Here is a 19,476-nt window from a genome sequence, read left to right as displayed (position 1 = left end):
AGTTTGACTTGCAGCTGCATTTCATGTGGCCCTTAGAGATGCAAGGTATTGAGAACTGTTTTGGGAGGCAGTTATGAAAAAGCCATTTTTCGAAACACTTTATTGCACGATTGTGGGTGGCATAATCATGGGTGCATGACGGTACTCTCGACGGTACTTAAACATTAAAAGAAAGTAAAATGTAACAATTAGGACAATTAAAGTATAATAAAACATAAAGCACTAAGAACAGTAAAAGAGCCACCAGAAGCCAAAGCAGGATTGGCACGATAAAATGCAGTTCGCGAATGGAAAGAACGCAATGATAGAAAATGTAAAATTAGCGAAAACTGAATAGGAAATGTGACATAATGAAAAGTTGGGCATTTCAACTCTATTTGGAACGCTGTGCGCTCCTAATGTGACTAATTAAAATAATGTAAGACACAAAGAGGGCTTCATGCACTAGCGTGAAAGCTTTGGGTCCAGTAATCAGATAATGCAAGGTGCCATGAGAGTGTATTCTAAAAAACCAGTGCCGATTTGCCGAATAATGTTTCCAGAGGTCATGGCCGCCGAAGTTTCCTGCAGAAAACAAAAAAAGAACATACGATACACTACAATAATTATGACAAAGTGACAAAGTAATTACCGGGAAATGCGGCAAAAATTCCGCTGGCACAGATGTAGCAAATGGGTTGATTATGTAATTTTTCGAGGGTTGTTCATAGTTTTATTATTCTAAATCTGTTCTCGATGAAGTGCACGTTACGAACGCATGGTGACAGAATCAGCGAGTGCTCGCGAGCAAACCACTCATGCCGTCACTTCAGTGTCATAAATTCCGCTACACAGTGGGAGGTGCAAGGTTCCGGCATCCTTTCATAGCTCCTCTACGGACGGGCCTAAACTACAAAAATAGCGTCTCCTCCTACTGCACTTGACTTGGATTTGTAAAAAGAAAAAAATCGAACGGTCGGCAGTTAGCACAAAGTTGGCACAACGCGATGGCGTTGCTTTTTCTTATCTTCGACTCTATGACGTAAAATTTCGTTCTCATAGCACAAAAAAGCCGAACCCAATTTAAGAACACAGTCATCAGTCGCCTTTTCAGCATAACGTAGCTTCTAAACAGCAAGTGTAGCCGCTCACTTTCCAATGTCCGGTTCCTTGTAGTTTTTCCCAATGGCTGCGCTTCGCACTGGCCGCCCGCTCGCAGACCGTGCGACTCTTTCTTCATCCGCCGCTGAAGAGGCCACAGCTGCAAAATTAAACACACACACACGCAGCTGTATTTACTGAGTGAGGCAGAAAGTAAAATTTGCTCTATATATTGAAAGGGTTTTTCTGGACCACAATCTAAATTTGGTTTGTTATATTGGTTAGATATTGGTTAGCACTGCCAATTATACATAAATAAAAGTGCGCCTCAGAAGCACAGCAGTTTTTTTTGCGTATCATTAACTGATATACGCACATGTGGGTGAGCTTTTGGTGGCACCCCCCACAGCGAAATACAATTATACAGCAGCTGAAATCACTGGTCCACCATTATGTTGACATATGAACTCCACCCGCACAACGACGTAATTTGTGCACCCCTAGTCTTGTTGCCACCACATAGGACCGAGGGTTAGACTTATTTGCAAGTGTGAATTATGGGACAGTAAGGCTTAGAACACATCCGATATATCCGATCCCCATTTTCGGCTAGATTCTGATGCAGGAATCGAAAACTTACACAGCAAGTGAATAAAGCAGTGCAGTTTCACACATTTCGACATTCATCTTTGGATAGCGTAACTGAGGGCGAAGTTGTACATTGCATAGTCATGTTGCGAGTGTGGTGCTATGCAGCTGAAACACGCTACAAACGACAGCAGACACCATTACTAAACCCACCTCAAGAATCGGACTAGCGTGCTAGCCAGAAAATTCAGAATTACTCGTCTTACCTCCTAAGGTACGGAATTACCAAACCCCCATAGAAATCCGAATTCAGGGCAGACAGGTGCCCCAGGTTCATACCATACGCATTCTAGGACTGTACCTTCAACGGGATGGAAAAAACGGAGACACAAGCGACTGAAAAAGGCCATCGCAGCCACCACGCAACTCATTAAAAGGGTGGGTGGACGCGCACATGGGCTGAGAGAGGCGGACACCCTTCGCGTAGTGCACGCCTATGCCCTCAGCCGAATTTTTTATGCTACGCCATACCTGAAACTAACAACCAGTGAGGTCCAGCAAACAGACTGCTTGATTCGGCAAGCAACAAATGTAGCACTTAAATTACCAAAAAAAGCACTAGAAACGAAAAACTGCTCGAACTCGGAGACCATAACACCCTACATGAACTTCGCGAGGCCAACTTACAATCACAGTATAATAGACTGTGCGTCTTCAATCGTCCGCGACTTCAATGTCCCGTTTTATGATTCACCCTGACCAGACGAGTTTTCGTCGAACTCTTGATTTTATAATAGTTAGTTAGTTAGTTATATTGATTTTAATGGCGCAAAAGCAACTTAGGCTATGATGCGCCAAACACACGGTTAGAGCTTTTGTTAAAGGTTACGCTTTTTATATCTAAAGTTTGTATAAAACATTGGCTTCTCTGAGAAATTTAAAAATGCTAGAAAAATCAACCAGTGCTTGATCTCCTAAAAGTAACATGGGGTGTAGTGGGATGTATTCATTGTACAATGTTGTGAAATATTTTTTCCTCAGTTGTTCCAGTTTTTTGCATACAATTAAAATGTGGTTTACCGTGAGTTCATCGCCACACATTTCGCAGAGAGGTTTGCCTTTTTTTGTCAGTAAGAAGTTGTGAGTAAGGTGTGTGTGTCCAATGCGTAGTCGACACAAAATAACTTCTATGAAACGCTCCTGATGTGTACATGATCTCCATTCTCCCAAAACAGGTTTTATAGAATGTAGTTTGTTGTTTGTTTGTTCGTCCCATGCAATCTGCCACTTATTCCTGAGTTTACTGTGCAGTAATTTAGAAAAATCCCTCTGTGGTATGTTAACTTGTTTTATATGGCCAATTCTAGCTTGTGCTGCGCAAGCATCTGCTCTCTCATTACCTAAAATTCCTACATGGCTAGGGACCCAGCAGAATATAATGTTATGTTTTTGCTTTGTAATTTTAACTATGTTATGTATGATTTTTCCTATTATGGGTTCAGCAGCGTTTGTAGAATGCAGCGCTTTTAGCATACTGAGTGAATCGGTGTAAATGATGCTATTTTTTATGTTTTGTTTTACTATTTGTTCTACAGCTACAAAGATGGCATAACACTCCGCAGTAAATACCGATGCATACTGTGGCAATCGTATCATTTTTTCATTTGTTCCTTGAATTACTGCACTTCCGACATGACTTTCTGTTTTTGAGCCATCAGTGTAAAATTCGGTGTAAGTGTCATATTTTTCTTGTAGTGCAAAGAACTCTTGCAGTATGTGCTCGTGTGGTATTTTCTCTTTAAGTGTGTCAATGTGAAGTCACACACTGAAGGAAGGCTGTACCATGGTGGTAGATATTCATGTCTTTGTGCAATATTAGGTAGGGCGTCCAGCACTGCTAAGTCTTCACATTTATCTTCAAAGCGCATTATTAGTGGCCTGATAAAATGTGGTTTATTATTGAATAATCTCCTAGATGGGCACTTGGTAACAATGGGATAGCAGAGATGTTTAGGGAGAGAACGGGTTTTTAGGATGTACGTGCATGTTAGTGTGACTCTTCTATCCTCTAGTGTGGGCTCATTAGCTTCAACGCAAAGACTCTTTACCGGGGATGTTCTATAAGCTCCAGTTGATAGGCGCAAACCAAGATTATGAACAGGGTCCAGTCGTTTCAAGTAGGATGTTCTTGCCGAACCATATACCACACACCCGTAGTTCAGCTTGGAGCGCACCAAAGAGCGATATATTTGCAATAGGCATGCTCTATCGGACCCCCACCGTTTTCGCGAGAGTACCTTTGATACATTGAGGGCTTGGGATGCTTTCTTTTTCAGGTTGTTAATATGTGACAGAAATGTAAGTTTCTTGTCAAAAGTGACGCCTAAAAATTTATGTTCCTGTTTGACTGGCAGTGTGGTTTGATTCAAGCACAGATTGGGATCGACCAGTAGGCCTCGTCGTATTGAGAATAAAACAGCTACTGTTTTTTGAGGGGAGAACTTGAATCCATTTTTCTCTGCCCAAGCAGCCAGTTTATTTATTGTGATTTGTATTTGTCTCTCGCAGGACAGTATGTTGGATGAAGTGTATGCTATCTGTATGTCATCTACATAAACTGAATACATTACGGACTTAGGTATTACTTTGGCCAAAGAATTCATTTTTACTATAAAGAGCGTCGTACTTAAAATGCATTTCTGGGGTACGCCATTCTCTTGGGTGAATGTCGTTGATAGAGTTGCTCCCAGACGGACTCTGAATGTGCGATTAGTCAGGAAGTCGTTCAAGCAGTTCAGCATCCTGCCGCGGATCCCTAGATCTGCTAGGTCATGGAGGATGCCGAACTTCCACGCGGTATCATATGCCTTCTCCAAATCGAAGAAGACACCGATACAGTGCTGTTTGTGGATGAACGCCTCTCGGATGGTGTTTTCTAGGCGGACAAGGTGATCAGTGGTCGAGCATGCTTTCTTAAATCCACATTGATGTAAATCTAAGAGTCGACGAGATTCAAGTGTGAAGGTCAGTCTAATGTTTACTATGCTTTCGAAAGATTTAGCGATGCAGCTGGTGAGGGCTATCGGTCTGTAATTGTTAGGACTTGTTGGTTGTTTTCCGGGTTTCAGAAAGGTACTATTATTGCTTTCTTCCACTCCTCAGGTATTCTGCCAGTCATCCATATTTTGTTAAAGAAGTTCAACAATGCCTGCACGGCAACCTCAGAGAGATGGGCAAGCATAGCGTAATGCACATTATCTGGGCCTGTTGCTGTCTTTTTACCAGAAGATAATGCCTTAATCAATTCCTGGATTGTGATGGGTTGATTGTAGTCCTCGTGCATACCTGCTGCAAATGGAAGTTTTTGTTTTTCTGCTATTGCTTTGTGCTTCTGGAACGTGTTTGTGTAATTGGACGAACTGGAAACTGCAGCAAAATGCTCACCTAGTATGTTGGCCTGTTCTTCTAATGATGTTTGTGTCCCGGGTGTAGTCAATAGAGGAAGTGTGAAAGCGGTGTGGTCACTACTGAATCTTCGAACCTTTTCCCACATTTTTTTTGAGGTTATTGAGCTGTTTATAGAGGACACATATTTCTGCCACGAGGATTTCTCGGCGTTTCTCCGAACGAATCGCGCTCTGGCCTTGGCCCTTTTAAAGGCAATCAAGTTCTCCGCTGCGGGATACCGACGCAAAGAGCCCCAAGCTTTATTTTGTTGTTTTTTTGCCAATGTGCATTCTTGTGTCCACCATACTTTATGTTTTTTGTGTACGAGGCCTGTTGTTTGTGGTATGGCTAGTGTAGCGGCCGATATTATGCATGTAGTAAATTTTCCATTAATTTCGTCTATGCTGAGATCTTCACAAAATTCTTTTTCTAGTGTGGCACTTGCTGTAAAAAGTGACCAGTTGACGAGGTGAAGTTTCCAGCGCCGTGGTCTTGTGGGGATGACTGCAGTAGACGATGAGAGGCTGATGATAATAGGTAGGTGATCACTTCCCAGAGGGTCATTTAAGACATCCCATTTAAAATCTGTAAAAAGCGATGGTGATGCGAAAGCTAAATCGAGAAAGCTCATTTTTGCCGAGCTTGGGCAACAATAAGTTGCTTTTCCTGTATTTAAAAGACAGATGTTATTTGAGAGGATAAAATCTTCGATTGTTTGCCCCCTAGAGTCGCAGCGCTCGCTTCCCCAAAAAGGGGAGTGAGCGTTAAAATCCCCAACTACCAGATATGGCTCTGGAAGTTCACCTATCAATTCTTCTAGATCATGGACTGTTAATGTAAAATGTGGAGGAATGTATACGGAACAGATTGTTAGTGTTTTATAGCTGACGATGCTGACTGCAACCGCCTCTAGTTTTGTATTGAGCTTTATTTCTCGAGCAGGGACGCCGCTTTGGACGACAATTGCGACGCCTCCTGAGAGTCGATTTGCCTGCTCGCGATCGCGTCTAAAAGTTTGATAATGTTTCAGGATATGCACATGTTGTGGACCAAGATTGGTCTCCTGAAGACATAAAACTATGGGTAACATTGACCCTAAAATATGTGTTATGTCACTATAATTCCGCATAAGTCCTCTACAATTCCATTGAATTAAAAAAGCCATGCTTGTGTTTTTAAAAGAAAATGAAAGGAGATTTACTTATGAGGTGGGCCCGTTATGAGGGGCCTGTCTTTTTTTTCGCTCAAGAGAGCTGTTCCGCCGCTGTAATGGAGGCGGAGTGGGTGTGTATCCATCACCTCAACAGAGGTGCTGGAGGACCGCGCAGCCGCGGTTGTGTTAGTTTCAGGCCTCTCCCGACGGGGGGAGGTCCTGCGGGATGCCGACCCATGGACCGGCGGTCCCTGCTTTGGCAGTGACAGGGCAGCTTTCGCTGACCCTGCCTGGGGCGTGGATGGCCCTGCCATAGGCTCGGTGGGAGCGGGCCTTGGCAGGTGCCGGAGTGCTGTGCGGTGCTACGCCCCTGCGCACCACATCAGCGAAGTTTTGTTTTGCTGTGAAGGAGAATGTGTTTGTAAGCGCAAAACGCCTTCTCGCTTCTTTAAAAGAAATGTTTTCTTTGGTCTTTATGGTGATAATTTCTTTTTCTTTCTTCCAGGACGGACACGCCCTGCAGTATGCAGCATGTTCTCCTTCACAGTTTGGACAGCACAGGGCTGCGTCACATACATCAGACTGGTGATCGTTAGAGGCACATTTTGCGCACGTTTTACGACCGCGGCAGCTCTGTGAGCCGTGGCCGAACCTTTGGCAGTTGAAACACCTGCGAGGGTTTGGTATATATGGTCGTACATTGATTTTCAAATATCCCACATCGATTGTGTCGGGCAGGGTGCTGGTGTTGAACGTCAGGATCATGTGTTTTGTGTCTATTTCCTTGTTGTCCTTCCGGATTTTGATTCGGTGGACATCTATGACGTCTTGGTCGATGAGTCCTTCGAGCATTTCTTTTTCAGTTATGTGATGAAAATCATTTTCCGATATTACGCCTCGGACAGTGTTTAGTGAGCGATGAGGAGTCACGGAGACCGGGATTTCCCCTATGGACGTTAGGTTGGAGAGCTTAGAATGTTGGACATTGTCACACAGTTCGAGCAATAAGTCGCCGCTGGCCATTTTTGACAGCTTATAGCCAATGCCTAGGGTTTCAGTCAAGCACTTTGACATAAGGAAGGGGGATATTATTCTTGCCTGTTTATCTTGTTGTTCACTGTGGATCACATGATATTTGGGGAAAGTTACTTTTCTTTTTTGAAAGAATTGTCTGCCTCGTTCCGCCCTCTTTTGAGAGAGCGATCGGGTTTTGAAAGTTGGGGAGCCATAAAAAAACTTTGTTTTTCGGTCATGGTGCCAGCCACCCACCACGGAGTCCAACAAGGGGACGGGACAGGAACTTGATAGCAAGTCCTGCCCACGCCAGCTGTACACCTCAACTATAACCAAATATGACGCAACTCAGGGTAGTTGGTCACACAAGGTTAACCCTCGCCGCCAGGAAAAAAGGAAAAACCAAGAAGTGAGTAAGATATAGGAGAGTTGTGAGACAGAGATAGGAAAGTTAAAGATGAAGAGGAGGATAGGAAAAGGCGACTGCCGATTCCCCCCGGTCGGGTCAGGCCGGAGGTGCCGTCTGCAGGAAGCTGGGGCCAAAGTGGTGTGTTGCTTCCGCCAAGGGGCCTTAAGGGTCCAAACGCTCGGCATCGGCTCAACCACCAGGATCCCCTTTTCCCTGGACACGGCGATGCCACGCACGGCGAGGCGCGGGTGCTCGGGTCCGTGGTGATGCACAGTTCACCATCATCCCCTTGCGGAGATGTCCCTGCGGATGCTCGGGAACCCGCGGTGTCGCCACTCACCGTCGCGACGCCTGCAAACTGCAGGCGCCCCCCTGCGGGGTTGATTTTATAATAGACTACACGCTACAGAACTGGACGACGCATACTCACTCAGCTAGGCATCACTGTCCCTGCAAACAACCCATCAATAAGAACACTCCCGACCCGCATTCACACTTTAATATATGCCATACCATTACCTAGGAACATGCACCCCCACCATGACCAAGGTCGCAGGCAGGCGCGCGCGGCAGAGCTGCTCAAATGGTATGGGGATGAGCCGGATACTGTTTGGACGGATGCCGCCTGCGATGAGCACGGAGCCACTGCGGTTGTCCACAACCCACACATAACACCCCTAAGTTTCGAGCTTCCTTCAGGCACCACCTCTGAGGAAGCCGAGGAGACCGCTGTAGTCATTTCTCTGGCATACACATACGCCCGTTAAAATATTAGTGACTCAAAAACCGCCATTCTAAATTTTTGGCATGGGCAGGGTTCATTACACTGCGCAATGTCTGCTGCACATGCCCACCCGCCACTGCTTCCGACGCGCTGAGCTCATCTGCGTATCTGCGCACGCAGGAAATCTCGGCAACGACGCCACCGACTCCTTAGCCCGAAGGTCTAGAAACCGGCCACAGGCGAACATAGTAGGGGATTTCTCGAAGGAGCTTATGCACTCCTTTGCTGATGTCACCGCAAAATCCCGCGCTGAGCGCCTAATCTACCCGCCACCCCACCCATCCCCCACTACCCGAGAACAGTCAGTTTGGCGTCGCCTGCAGGCAGGAACGTTGCCTACACCAGCCAATCTTTCCAAATTTATGCCGGTATCCCCATATGCATTTTGTGCTCCCAGCCAAGTCCACCTTTACCCACATACTCTGATCATGCCCGGTCTCCCCTGGCCTCGCCGGTCCGGTGCCTCTCCGAACCTGGGAGGACAGGGAGGCCTCACTACGGTCAGCCTACCTCGCCAGGCAGAAGATCGCGATCAGGCGGGCCGCGTACGTCATGGACTAACACCACATGAACGTCTAGAATGTGAGTGGGATCGTGCGCAGACCCAGGACGCCTGCAGGCCTCGAATTCTCTTGCTGAATAAAGTTCCGTCCGTCCGTCCGACCGTCCGTCCGTCCGCCCATCCATCCGTCCGCCCATCCATCCGTCCGTCCGTCCGTCCGTCCGTCCATCCATCCATCCGCCCATCCATCCGTCCGCCCATCCGTCCGCCCATCCGCCCATCCGTCCATCCGTCCATCCTCCCATCCGTCCATGCGTCCATCCGCCCCTCCGTCCATACGCCCATCCATCCATCCATCCATCCATCCATCCATCCATCCATCCATCCATCCATCCATCCATCCATCCATCCATCCATCCATCCATCCATCCGCCCATCCGCCCATCCGCCCATCCATCCATCCATCCATCCATCCGCCCATCCATCCATCCGCCCATCCATCCATCCATCCATCCATCCATCCATCCATCCATCCATCCATCCATCCATCCATCCATCCATCCATACATCCATCCATCCATCCATCCATCCATCCATCCAATCCTTTTTAACGCGACAGCGTTAAGGGCTCGTGGCTCGTGTCGCAGAAAAGCCGGTTTCGGCGTCGGCGGCGTCGGCGTCGGCGTCGGCCGTGAGCAAGAAATCCTCCTCCTCGCAATGTACCACACTGCCCCAACAGATGGTGCGCTACGGCAGCGCCTCCCTCACGTCTCGTTCGGGCGCAGTGGGGCCGTGCGGGGACGCAGGAATCACGCGGTGAGCGGCGAACAACGCAGCGCGCATTCAAAGCGCGTTCACCACGAAGCTTGCGGCTTGCTGCCCGTTCGTTCGGCGCGGAAGCTATGCTGGCGTTCGGGGCATCGGGTTTGTCGAGAACGATGTGTCGACGAACTACAACTGCAACTTGAGTCCCGCGCGTTTCGGCAAGGGGCCTGGCAGCGCTTCTACGTGGTTGCCGCTCCGCGCGTCCGTTTCACCGCACCTATCAGAGCGATTCGTCTAACGGGCAAGGCGTCGTGCCGAACGGGCGATGGCGTTCCGTGGACTCTCTGGCAGTGCTGCAACGCGCTGTCGCGTTCCACTCTTAAAGGCGAAGCTTGAGCGTCCTCCAATTTTTTCTTCTTGGTTTCCATTCTTCTTCCCTTCTCCGCCAGCGTGATCCTGGCGTCCTTCCAGAACAAGGTAGTTAAAATAAGTTGCTTTTTAACTTTCTCGTCACAAAGGGGACTACGCGGCAGATCCTGGCGTCCTTCCAGAGCGGGATAGTTAAAATACTTTCCTTTTTAACTTTCTCGTCACAAAGGAGACCACGTGACAGTTACGGCGAAGTTAAAGTTCGCGTGACTATGTCCCCACCACACTTCAAAAGCTCATCCGAGACAAAACTTGCTTTCTCGCCCAACGCCTTACACGGTTTTGTATGACTAATAAGCAGCATAACAGCAACTTTGGCAAGGCTCTTCGGCATTTCTCTGTCATGCCACTATTTCCTTTGACGAAAACGCACCTTTTGGATGCGAACATAACAAATGACACGCCAGGTAGCAGCACGCATTTCAAGCTGAAAAAAATACAGTCGCTCGAACTTACAAATTAACGTGGTGGTCACACGGTTTGCGTTCTTTGTATCCGAAGTTTGTAATAGGCAGACTTGCGCTATTTCAGTCAAAACACTTTCAGACAAGAGTGGCCTTCATTCCAATAAAAAAGTCAGTTGTACACGTCTGCTTCTACAAAGCAGGCATTATCAAACCGCTTACTATGCTGTCCAGAGTGGTCGTGTGCTCCTGGCCGAAACCTTTGCAGCGGACGAGTCGCTTTAGGGACGCGATAATATCGAAAGCAATTGAGCCGTTCACGGCGACTGGTGGTGGGTCGGCATCGTTGTCTGCAATCCTCTACAAGGTTGTAAAGATTCAGCGACGAAGCGACCACAGCGCATGTGCGCAGTGCGGCGGCTTACTAGTACAGTAAGTGTCACCTTGTGTAAAACACTCAAGCCGCTCATTGGGTGGGAAACAAAGCGACACCTCTCCACAGTTAGTAGGTTCTTGAAGAAACACGCGGAGGTAGAGCCGAGAAGCTCCGTCAACCCGGTGGGAACTACCGCTTTACTCCAAGGTTGTTATTGTCTGAATTCCGTTTTCAACGATTAGTGCACACTGCTGGATCACTCCATGCCATAGTGACGCAGCCTGCACGCTTCCGGCACGTGGCATAATTGAGGATGGTGGCGAAGGCCACGTGACTGGATGAGCCAGCAGGCATACCTTGTGAGTCGTGACAGGTACTCTCATCTTTCATATTGCTGCCATTGGTTGATCATCGGGCGTGTGCAGAAGTTTCGCTTCCAACACTGCCCATGTCACGCTGTTATCACAAATTTTCTAATTTAAACGCTTCGCCCAACCGGCGCGCGCGCACACACACGCGCACACACACGCACACGTACACGTACACGCACGCACACGCATAAACTGACCTTTAGCCTGTATGGGCATGCTTAGTCGGCGTTAAACTTAAATTTAAGAGTCGCATCTTGATAATTTTTGGAGGTCGACATTTCTTTGGACGAGATGACGGGCGCTATGAGACGCTGAGAAGGCTATATAAGAAGGTGCATACTCACAAGATGTACCATCCTCCGAAGGTTCTCGACTAGCTCTGCGGCGGCGAGATGTCTTCGCTCCCTGGCGTTTCTTTGGCCGCGAGTTGCCTCGGTCTACACTGGGCACTGGTTCGATGGTGGCAGCTGGATGAGTCGAAGGCTCCATGCCTCCGAGTCCAGTCACAGCCGCCGGCTCATTCTCTTTGCTTCGCGGATAGCTTTCGTGGCTCCCCTTCTCAGCGTGCTGCATAAAAGCAGAAAGCACATTCTGAAGCTGAAGCAGAAGCTGTGACAGCGCGAGTGCACGAAACGAAGGCATCTGAAGGCGTCTTGGTTTCAGACGTCACACCTGTAGCAGTGTGGTCTCACAGATAAAGAGCGCTCACCAGCTACGTCAACCGCGAGCCATCAATGTGGACGCACTAGCGCAGTCTATTGCTCAAGGAATGTTAACATTTTTGGCGTATACGCAGATATAATGCTACTATGAAAGGTACCGCTGGATAAAAGAAACATGGGATGAAATCAGCTGCAGTCTAGTTTGATTTCTTCACATATTCATTAAAGGCATTGATGAGCTAATATACTAGAAATCGACCAAATACGATTCGTTAGTTTAAACCTTTTTTAATAATGTGTCGTTCGACCGAGATAGCCCTTACGACGATGAAAAGCCAATCAATTCTTTCTCACTAAATACCGATTTTTTAAAAGCATTCCAACCCATCAATCCTAATATTCTTACAAAGTTACAGAACTACTGCGTCTGTGGAGCACAGATACTGGAATGATATCTAGCTCGGCCACAGAAAACAGTACGTCGATATCGGTGGTGCTAGACCTTCTGAACAAGTCGTCGTCACCAATATGCCGCAAATAAGCATTCAAGGCTCATTTTTATTCCCTGTCTATGTCACCAATATAGTGTACTGCGTACAAGGGGCGTAGTTTGTTCCATACGCTGATGGCAGGTACTTCTCTAATGGGAACAAGTAACCTGCAAATGTCCCGAAGCCATACATGGGCTATGAAAGACGCCGTAGTTTGGAGCTCTAAATTAGACTACCTGGGGTTGACGTCGCCTTGCCCCCTGGCGTTTCTTCTATTTAGCCTCCATCAAAATGCGGCCGTAGTGGCTAGGATGGAACCTCCGAGCGACTTTGGGATAAGCAACCTAAACCGTTGAGCCACCGCGGTGGACCGGCAGAGGTTTTACAGGGTGCATCAAAAATTCTCAGGCAAAAGAGTCCACTTTGAAGCAGTATAGTGTGGGGCGTAAGACACCTACTTAACACTCAAAGTTCTCAGAGCAGAATTAACCTGTGTCCTGGGAACTTCTGACGGGTGCTGTATATCGTTACACAGCGCGCACGCTGCAGTAGTCTCCCTTATACTGTGCAGAATGCGCTTAAAAAATTAGCGATCACTGCAGCTACCCGCATTGTAAGAATGCGAAAGCATTGCCTCCTCCTCGACACTGGTCGCCTATAAGATTTTGCGCCATTGTTGTTTTCTCGTTCAGTTTATTGGTTATCGAGTTACTCTGATTATACCCTCATTCCATCCCGGCAAACATTTCCAGTTTTCAAATTTTCCGTCACGCTTCGTTCCCGCCCTATATACCCGTCCAGTCTATTTACCGGTCCATTACCTTTTGCTTCTCAATAATTACCTAATTGCCCCTAATTTTTCATTATTTTTCTATCTCCTGGTTACGCATCTGTCACTTATTACTGGTCACGTGATTGCCCAATACGAGTTTTCAAACTTTCCACCACGTTTTGGCTCCGCTTACTTCCGGCGTTTTCAAATTTCGCGGAACCCTTGGTCCTGCCCGCCCCCTTTTTGAAATTTTTGGCTCTAATGATTAACTCTTCATCCCATTTAGTTTTTTTTTCGGTCAGCATCCTCACATCATTCTCCTTCGATGACAACCATTCATTTGATGCTGATGATAATAATAATTGGGTTTTGGGGGAAAGGCAGAAAGAGGCAGAAAGAAGGCAGAAAGAGGTGCCCTAGTGGAGGGCTCCGGAATAATTTCGACCACCTGGGGATCTTTAACGTGCACTGACATCGCCCAGCACATGGGCGCCTTTTTGCGTTTTTGCCTTTTTGCTCGCCTGTTAATTGTAGCGGGCCTTTTTAGTTTATGGCGCAGTCGATGCACCGCGGTCGCTGGTGGATTTCGACGCCGCGCTGTGTGGCCAATACTTGGCCGTCTTCGAAAGGAGCTGATCTTTCTTATCGGAGGAACTCTCTATCTTGGGAGAGGAAGAGTTTCCGCGGCAGTGGTCGTGCCCATTCATTTCTGTTAACGATCGTCTTGTTCTGGTTTTGAGACCAAACTGGTGCTAAGGTCTTTTTTTCTGTGTCAGATTATTGCTGTTTCACTCCGTCAATAGGTATGCTATACCGTTTTACATCGCCCAGAAGCAATTCCTGTTAGTTGCTCAAAGATGCTTATGGTACCTCTAATTTTTTCTCGCCTTGCATGCTTAGCGCCATGTCTGCTTGTGAATGTCAATGTTTCCAGTAGCCTATGCATGCGTACATACGTAAATGAAATTTTTTTCTAATCAGGGCTTAACCGAGGTTTTAGTTAGCAATGCGCATGTTATGACCTGAGTAAGTGCGATAACTGAGGCTGAGGAGGGAACTAAATCGCTTATGAAATGTCATTTTATGGCGAAAGATCTTTTCCTTGGGGTCTAAACCCAACCAAAAATCTTGTGGAGCCTTTAACTTGACTGTACAGAAATAAATTTTGCCCTGACTGGGTTTAGCACCCGCTGGCCAATGCACGTTAGCGCTAAGGTATCACCGCAGCGTATCACGACTCATGTTATACTGCAACACACTCTCGCGCTTTGCATTTCACATTGTAGTCTTCATAAACTTCCACCTGGAGCGCGAACAAATCAGATAAGCTTAGCCTCGATCACAGCTCAACCTGTCTAACATCGTTGTAACAAGTGACAACGACCCAGGGAAATAAACCATGAATCAACCAGGCTAAACACATGCTTTCGCACTTCTACTCGTTTTAACTGCATTAAATGCCGAACTAGTTTGTTACATATAAGGAAGAAGTTCATAGGTAACCGAGGGCTTGGAATGGGTGCGGACACACCGCTGATCAACGGGCTGGCATCAGTATGTAACAACGTCCACCTCACCTGTGTACAGTGGGGACGTGCGCAGACACAGGGGCCTGAGTACCTCGGATTAGTTCGTTCGAATAAACTTTTAACGTGAGAGCGTTAAGAGCCCCGTGTCGCAGAAAGGCCGGTGTCATCGTCGGCGTCGGCGGCGTTGGCCGTGAGCGACAACTATCAAGCAAAAATAAATAAAACCGAGTAGGAAATTGGTCGAGGTTGGGGATCGAGCCAGGGCCCCGGGAGTACGAGACGAGCATGATAAGCACTCCGCCACGCCATTTATTTTCTGTTTGCCTTTATTGCCTGTTTAGACTGTGTACAACAGACCACAAACATGTTCTGCGCTACATTCTCAAACATCGAGAGCGGACATGCGTTTCACTCACGTGAGAAAATCAAAACTGTTTCAAAGAACACAACTCTCCCATCAACTCGATAACTTCATCTCCAAAACATGGCTCCTTGTACACTTCACGCAGCTTAAATATGTTTTATTTGAAGTAATCTCGGACAGACCGCGCATCTTCATCGCAGTGTCGTACAGCCATCCTGCTTCGCCAAATGCAGGGCAGGCCAAGAAGTAAAATTACATCGTATTTATAAAGACCCAGCTCAACGTACAGGAATCGTATCGCATACGGCGTCAAGGGTCAGTCTTTCTTTATTCTACGTTGGAGCACGTCCGAAAAGAGCAGCGCATCCCACCAATCAATAAAGACGTGTTCTATTGATTCTGGTTTATGACTTAACAAGCAGTCAGCATCCCATGGTAAAAACAATCCCTTCTCCTCCATCCACGCTTTAATCGGCAAAGTCGCAGTGTGCAACTTGAAGAAAAACGCCTTCACATCCGCTGGCACCACCATTTTTCTCACTCTTTTTAAAACATTTCCTCCTTGGCCTCCACTATACACAGATCGATATATCGGCTCAGGGAAGACACAGTCAAGCAAATCTTTTAGCAACTTCTTACGCTTGACATTTGAAAGGTATTCCAAGCATTTAGAAATCGGAAAGCAAAGACCACTTCTTCCAAAAATCTACTTGCACTGCATCGCTTCCCGTCTACAGTGGAAATTATCCCGGAGCCCTCCACTACGGCATCTCTTTCCTCCTTTCTTCTTTCACTCCCTCCTTTCCCCTTCTCTTATGGCGCGGTTCAGGTGTCCAATGATATATGAGACAGATACTGCGCCATTTCCTTTCCCCAAAAAACCAATTATTATTATTAAAGAAAATGGCGCATTATCTGTTTCAAATATCGGCGGACACCTGAACCGCGCCATAAGGGAAGGAATAAAGGAGGTATTGAAAGCAGAAAGGAAGAAAGAAGTGCTGTAGTGGAGGATTCCGGAATAATTTCGACCATGTGGGGATCTTTAACGTGCACTGACATCGCACACCACACGGGCGCCTTAGAGTTTTGCCACCATAAAAACGCAGCCGCCGCGGTGGGGTTCGAACCTGGGAACTCCGCATCAGTAGCCTAGCGCCCTAACCACTGATCACCGCGGCGGGTGTGAGAGTATGGCCAAAGTTCATTTTCGCCTCCGTGTTCTCCATCCTGGCGCCAAGGTCACCTACAGCGCGCCAACAACGGGGGCTTAAAGCATTTCATGCTTTAAACGCGTGATGACGCCGAGGTCCAAGAAGAACATGCGTGAAGAATGAGAGTCCCGTCGCGACCTCGACCTTTCACATATTACAGGGGTCACAAGGCCGCCTTCGTGATCCCAGAATAGCGCAAATGTAAGCATTGAGAACTTATCAGTAGCCTTCTTTCTTTTTCAGACCTTCCCTCAGTCATATCCAGTATCGCTTCCCAAATCTTGCTCTGCAGACCATTAGCTAAAAGTGCATCACATTCATATTCACCTCCGCGAATCTTGCGTGAAGGCAGAGCTGCCGCTGTCATTCGCAGTGCACTTAGGGCGGTCTATCAAGGCGAAAGAGCGCACCAGCACTATGACGATGGACGAACAGCCGATACACTGTGCTGGTGCACTGTTTTACTTTGACATGTTAAATAAAGTTTCTTTTCAGTGTGCGTTGTTTAGAATGATGTTCCTGTGCAATTTTTCTTCCGCTGAGCTGTCCTGCATTACTGTTATGACCTCGAACTCATCGGCATCGCCTTCTCAAATACCTGTAGGTCTGTCGTACTCAGACTTGAACTCATTTCTCTGTTCTCCCAGAGTGTATTCGGTTCAGCGAGGACGATGTTGGAAAAAACTTCAATGCCTGCTCAGAAACATGTCACCTCAAAACTTTCAACGAAAAGGAAGTCATTACCGAAAACACCGCAAGTGCAAAGTACAGCCTGAAAAGGAAAGGGACCATTTCATCGAGGCAAGAGTAAAATGACATGACAAGAAAGGACTCCTGTACGAATCAGAGGCAGAAATGGATGCTAGAGGCCCCTGTGAACGCACTGTGGAAAAGCAGAAAAAAAAATCATTTCACCGCACTAAAACTCGCTTCTCTTGCCCCCGTTACATCACAGTAACATACAACACATAAGTAATACATACCAATAAAGGAAAGGTAACAAGCACGGTATCCACCGCAAATTTAGAGATCCACATAAATCTATGTGTTAAACCGAGGAATCCTATGAAGCTCGTCATATGCCGATTCAAGACATGTATCCAAGACGGGCTGAAAGATTAAAATTTTTGAACTCTGTAAAATCTTATTTTAGGGTTCATTTCAGCACCTGCTATTTAGAGCGGATGAACAGAACAGAATCACCACTTCTCGTAGTAATGTACTACAGTCTTCCGAGATATTTACTCAACAGCAGGCCTCTAACACAAAGCTGACAGAATGACGAAACTACAATCGTCGCGACAATTTCTTCCGATTCTCTGCCGTAAGTGTGCCAGCGATTCCGCTTCATATAATAAATGAATTTGTTATAAGCATTGCTCAGCTTATCCGCAAAAGCCGAAATACAACCATGAGCACAGTTCTCGTAACGTGTCAACGGAAGCTACGTGCGCAGTGAAAAACAGAATGCCATCGTACACGACTATTGACAGAAAAACCACTGAAATCCAGAGCCACTTAGATCCTGCAGAGGTTGACGAGCAAAGAAAGCAAGCTACTCACCGTACTGCTCGCCGACGTAGGAGGCTCGTCAGGCGCTTTCTGGCTCGCTGTCCCGACCTCGCGTGAGCTCTTCTCTTGACCGCTCGCTCTGGTCACCATTGGAGCACAAGCCAGGTCTGAGATCTGAGGGACAGCGGCAGCGGGGCTAGGCGACTCCAAAAATGATATGTCGAAGTCAAGTGGGGTGCTTCTGGTCTTTTTTCGGCATGTGATGTTCGTTCTAATCAGTCTCAGGAAATCTGGTGTAAATGAGAAATGCGGGGAGGTGGGGAGGGGTGCGAAACAGGGTCACGTGTTGTTACTTCTCTTTGGTAGTGGTAGGGCCGGACTAAGAAAAATTGGGGCCCTGGGCTAATGCGCATGCAGGCCCCCTTTCTCTATACTGACCCCCCCTGTCGCCTGCTACGCTACTGAAAATATGTCATGTTTCATTTTAATTCCACCAAATTAAAAAGAACGGGATTATTATTATTGCTATTATTATAAGAAAAGCAACAAAACTTGCTTGAAACGCGTGCTGTTGTAAACACCAACACATATGTTCACTTTGTGATTAATCTGCATTCTGTTTTCAGCAAAAGCTAGGCTTTAAGAACAACTTTAGTGCACTCAAGACGAACAAGAACGTGGAAAAGACAATGCAGCTCAGATGTCGATCCTTCTGAAGCTAGGCTTTGTTTGCATTACTAAGTTTAATCCCTTGAGCAGACGCATGGTTGTATAAAAAAAACATTAAAATTCAAGCATCAGAGTGCAGTAATCGTTATACACGTTACTCTATAAATATGCAATAGATATATACAATACTTAAGTCGATGCAAACACCATAAAAATGCACTAGAATACAGATGAAAGTTACCAACTGCAATTACAAAACATTTAAAAATATTTTCGTTAAAGGTAAGACACGCACGGACGACACCGAATAAACGTCGCACTATCAAAAACAACAAAAATATAGTTATTTATAAGCACGCTAAATATCACAAGAAGAACAAGAGACGAACAAAGAAGATTTGCATAACTTGAAATACACTGTTCAGCGTTTCATTGGCAACGTGGAGGCTGGGAGGCGACACAACAAACCTATTGGAACCATTCATGTTTAGCGCAAGCAAACCTATTTTGAAATGTCATATTTCGCGCCTTCGCTTTGGCGAAATCATATATGGTCTGTTCGAAGGATAGATCGCGGAGTAGGTCACTTTCAATGGACATGATAGCAAGCGAGTTCACCTTGCCGTCCAGGAGGCTCGAACGAAGGCGATATTTTATCAGCGACGACTTGGAAAACGATTGTTCGGTCTCACAATTTGCCTACGGGTATGCTTAAGTACATTCGCAAAACCATAGAAAGGTTCGAAAACGCATCAATAAGCTTTCTTTCGTGCAGCAATTTCATTATTCCCAGAGGACTCGTGTTCTGGCACACAGAGTTGTGCAGAAAGTTCGCACACTGACCGATTTCCGCGGAAAATGCTGGCTCCAAATCATTTTTGTAGGTTTTCACCAATTTCTCAGCCTGCTGTGCCAGAGATGCCTCCCTCCAAACTTCTGCC

General features: G+C 46.7%; 1 protein-coding gene across 1 annotated transcript in view; it reads right to left on the bottom strand.

The window, feature by feature from the left end:
• Positions 1-226: 226 nt before the first annotated feature.
• The window catches only part of LOC144123433 (uncharacterized), a 35,054-nt gene continuing 15,804 nt past the window's right edge, over positions 227-19,476 (bottom strand). The window contains exons 6-9 of the mRNA XM_077656256.1: positions 17,918-18,156; positions 11,667-11,889; positions 1,132-1,240; positions 227-564 (exon numbers count right to left, since the gene is read on the bottom strand). Coding sequence (XP_077512382.1) covers positions 546-564; positions 1,132-1,240; positions 11,667-11,889; positions 17,918-18,156 — 590 coding nt within the window. The 3' untranslated portion in view covers positions 227-545. The remainder of the gene's footprint in view (positions 565-1,131; positions 1,241-11,666; positions 11,890-17,917; positions 18,157-19,476) is intronic.

This window comes from Amblyomma americanum, chromosome 3 (genome assembly GCF_052857255.1).
Source record: "Amblyomma americanum isolate KBUSLIRL-KWMA chromosome 3, ASM5285725v1, whole genome shotgun sequence".
NCBI classification, from domain to species: Eukaryota; Metazoa; Arthropoda; class Arachnida; order Ixodida; family Ixodidae; genus Amblyomma; species Amblyomma americanum.
The sequence above is the reverse complement of the archived record's forward strand: the minus strand, read 5'-3'. Positions and strand labels throughout refer to the sequence as shown.